Source organism: Acanthisitta chloris, unplaced genomic scaffold (assembly GCF_000695815.1).
Source record: "Acanthisitta chloris isolate BGI_N310 unplaced genomic scaffold, ASM69581v1 scaffold6241, whole genome shotgun sequence".
Lineage (NCBI taxonomy): Eukaryota > Metazoa > Chordata > Aves > Passeriformes > Acanthisittidae > Acanthisitta > Acanthisitta chloris.
Genome location: NW_008657529.1, coordinates 1 through 4,029, shown reverse-complemented (window position 1 = coordinate 4,029; position 4,029 = coordinate 1). Strand labels below are relative to the sequence as shown.

The 4,029-nt window shown below is 44.6% G+C and overlaps 1 protein-coding gene across 1 annotated transcript in view; it reads right to left on the bottom strand.

Annotated features, from left to right (window-relative positions):
* The window catches only part of KCNV1 (potassium channel, subfamily V, member 1), an 11,553-nt gene extending 7,627 nt beyond the window's left edge, over positions 1-3,926 (bottom strand). Inside the window, 2 exon segments of the mRNA XM_009084737.1 lie at positions 1,163-1,689; positions 3,451-3,926. Of these exon segments, the coding sequence (XP_009082985.1) occupies positions 1,163-1,689; positions 3,451-3,926 (1,003 nt within the window).
* Between the last annotated feature and the right edge of the window lie 103 nt (positions 3,927-4,029).

The window sequence follows — 4,029 nt, the reverse complement described above, 5'->3', positions numbered from 1 at the left end:
TGCTTCATGGCTGGAAATCCTGGAAGGGTACATTGGGTGCATTGTAAGAAAGGTATCACAATCTTCAGAAAAGGCTAATAGTGCAGGACAGAGACCATGATTTATTATTAGGATCTGATTTTTCAAAGCTCCAAGTGTTGGCTGAGCATTTCTCCTGTCAAATTCAACACCACATTCTGCACTGATTTAAGTGGGAACATAATTAAATAATTTTGAAAATGCCTGGACAATATCATGGCATGGACATGGTGTGGTGGGAGTACAGTTTTTATTCTTTCATATAACCAGGCATGCACATCATGAAGTAGTAATAAAAAACGCAGAAACGCAAGAGGAAATGCAACACCTTCCAATCACTTCCAGCTTCCTCTGATAAATTCCTACTGGAAAATATTACCTCCTATGCCTTCCTTTCACCAGAGAGAGTGAACAAATCTCAGAAATGCATTTCACCTTTCACCCCACACCTGCTTGCTGTTCATCCATCTGTCTGCTGACCTGTCAGGATCGCTTGGACATGAAGGGCCCCACACCAATGGGTGAATGCTGACTGAACCCACCACTGATGCTCTGTGGTCCAACTTGATAAGCAGCCCCCAGCTGGGCCCCACATACCACTGAGATACCAGTGGGTTCAGTGAGGCCAGACAGCCCCTCAACCCACCACCTGCAAAGATTTCAGGTTTCTTGAAACATTCTCCACTTTCAGAATCTATAATGTAAACAAAATCATGATACATTTCTTTGCATATACTTTTAAACAAAAGAAAAAGTGTTACAGCTGTCATTAGTGGGCCTTGGATAATACAAAAATGTGGGCTAATGAGCTCCACTTCTTCCCTAATAAAATCAACTCAAACATAGGTTTGTAAATTTATGACACTGTGAATGACTGGTGGATGATTTACAGCATGCAACTTTAGGGTCTGTTTTTGTAAATGTTCTATGCAAAACCAATAAACAATGGCTTCATGAAGAGCTAAAATTTAAGGCTCTTGTCGCTCAATTATAACATTCAAAAGTGAAACTTTCACAAGTTGCTACTGCTAACAGAATGTATAAAAAAGGTTAGGCAGAAATGCACACAACATGGAGGGCTGTGCCCCGGGACAACTGTTGCTGGTAGCAAAACCAAGAAGTACCACTGCCATGGCCAAAGTACCTGTTGAATGTCTTCCCAGCTTCAACATCCGCAGGGCTCTGAGCAGTCTCAGCACTTGGACAATGCGTCCCACGTTCTCTAGTTCTTGGGAACTCTCCCCACCACACAGGCTCTCCACCAGCAAGGTGATGTAGAAAGGCAAAATAGCAAGGAGATCTATGATGTTGGCCACACTCCTTAGGAAGCGACATCGATCTCGTGCACACAGGAACCTCAGAACAAACTCCACTGTGAACCATGCAATGCACAGGTACTCTAGGGCATCCAGTAGCGGTGGTGCCAGCCAGCTGAGCTCTACCGAAATCAAAGCCATATTGGCAATGGAAACAACAACAAAAGCCATGGACAAAGTGCCAAAAGTCCTGGCTGCTGCAGAGGAACCAGGCTTTTCCAAAACTTCCCAAAGTTTCTGTCTGACATTGGGACAGATACTACCAGAAAAGTCCTCTTCTTCATCTTGGGCATCCAGTTCTTCTGCATCTTTCTTGATGTCTAAGGCTTCACTCAGCTCTTTTCTCCTGAAGTACCTGCACAGGAACCAACACCCCCCCACCCCCACCCAAGAGATTTTTAATACTAATACGCATATGCTTTTCTTATCCTCTACTATGCAAGTCATACAAATACACATTAAAGTATACCTTATGTGAGCTCAGAATATCCCAATGTCAAGCAATGGTCGAAGATTTTATTAATTGAGACCCTGCAGCCTGTTGCTGTTGACCTGAGATACTTCTGTTCCCAAATTTCACTTCAGTGAGACTATGTATAGAGTAAATTTATTCTGATAGTGTTTTTAGATGGACCATGTTGAATTCAGTGGTATCTGCTGCACAACTAACATACTTTCTTGAAAGTAATCCTGACACAACCAGACCCTCTGTTTCTAAATACTTCTCAATTTGATTAATTATATTGCTTTTTTAATTATACCTGTGTGTATTTGCAATACTAAAACTGAAGGCATAATAACAGTCATGCAGTTCATGGACAAAATTCTGATTAATACACACTCAGATGACAAGGTATCTTTCTGTCTTGAAATATATGGGTCCTCACACAAAGTGCACAAGCATTTGTGATGAGCTACAGACTGTAAATACATAGTAGAGTGTTTTGTCAGAGCAAGAATATATTTACAGAAAAATTTCATGAAAACAAAAACATATCCAAAGTACACTAAAAGACGTATCTTTTTCTTCCATATCTGTACTTCTTGACTGCTGCAAAGCTCAAGTCTTAGACAAAGAGGTTATGCAGTTTTGCCTTCATTTGATACACAATTAGCACTGCATGCGCTGAAAAGGTCTGTAGCTCCTTAAATCACCAAAGTAGGAGCTTTCACTTCCACCTACCAGGGAAGGAAGAAATGGATGAAAACTAGGCTCCAGCCCTCTCAGATGCAGAGCTGAGCCATGCTGGGGTTGGGTAACTCTAGTATACCTTTGGGCTGGGATTGCATGTTTGTTTCAGTCTAATAATTTTGATGTAACCCCTTTAGATAAATAGCAGTCCCACCCTTTAGAAAATTCATGTATTCAACACTAAAACCCAAACCAGTAACATTAAAAATGGTGGGAAAAATTAAAATTAACTGCAAATAGAATTAACAGAAACACCCTGGGGGTGGTTCAGTCAAAACCCACCTCGTTCCTAAACTGCCTGTTACAATTTGTCTCCAGCGAGCTATGTTCCCGCTGTTGCTGCCCCCTCCCTGTAAGCTGCTACATCCACGTGTGATGCTTCCTATCATGGCTCCTCCTGGAGCCATGCCACCCACACTCAGCCTGGCAGGTGACCAACACCCCCTTCTGCCTCTCCAGATTCGATTTGGAAATCCTTCAAAATGACAAGTGTGGGGTAGGGAGGATCCAAACCCTCCCAGCATCATGCCTGACTCCACATCCAATCCCTCTAACTATGATAACCACAAACCGAGTGACTGAAGAAGCATCTCTCCTTTCACAACCTTTTTTTTGTCTCCGGCATTGTCCTCTTCAAACATTTTGAGCTTCCAGGGCCAGTCTGAAGCCAGTATAGGACAACCCAGACCTGTTAGGTTTTCACTATCTTGACCTCACCCAACATCTCCTCCCATTTCTGACATCTCTTCATCTTTAGAGCAGAACTTGGGGCTGAACTCACCTAGCTTTGAGTACACTTTTTGAATGCTCTGCTACCTCACCTATCCCCACTGCAGGATCTCTCACCTGAGTGTCCCTGAATGCAAATCAATGCTCAGCTCACCCAGCCCATTATCCCACACAACTTATCTTGCAACAACTCACCGGTCTCAGGAATCAATGCTGAGCTCATCCAAACCCCAATACTGGATCTCTTGCAGGAAGGAGAGTGCACAAAGCTGCTCCATCACATGCAGCCTCCCTGTCTGGTAGTAATTCAGGATGTAGTGAAATGCCTGTGAGCTCCGGTCAAAGAAGTACTCATTCTCCACAAGGTTGGCATCATCGCAGAGCTCAAGGAGGCCAGAGGCCACATCCCGGGCAGCAGAGACCACTACGGCCAGTTTGCCAAGCCGGGTGTCAGGGTAGCATGACAAAGTTTGCTGGGACATCACGAAGCGGCTGCCTCCTACATTGATAGTAAAGCAGTCCAAGGGGGGAACGACCTTCTGCAGCAGGGGCCCCTGCTCTTCCTCGCTGGAGAAAACACTGGAGTTCAGGGAGCCCAAGGATGTGCTACTCCCTGGTTCCTCCAAAGATGCTTGGGAAGAAAGAGACATACAGCAGGGAGGCGACTTCATCCTGTAGCTGCCAGGAGCAGCCCACACTCTACTGGATCAAAACCACAGCAAGGCTTCAGAGAAGGCTGCCCCGCCAGGCTGGGAACGCGTCCCTCGGCTCTGG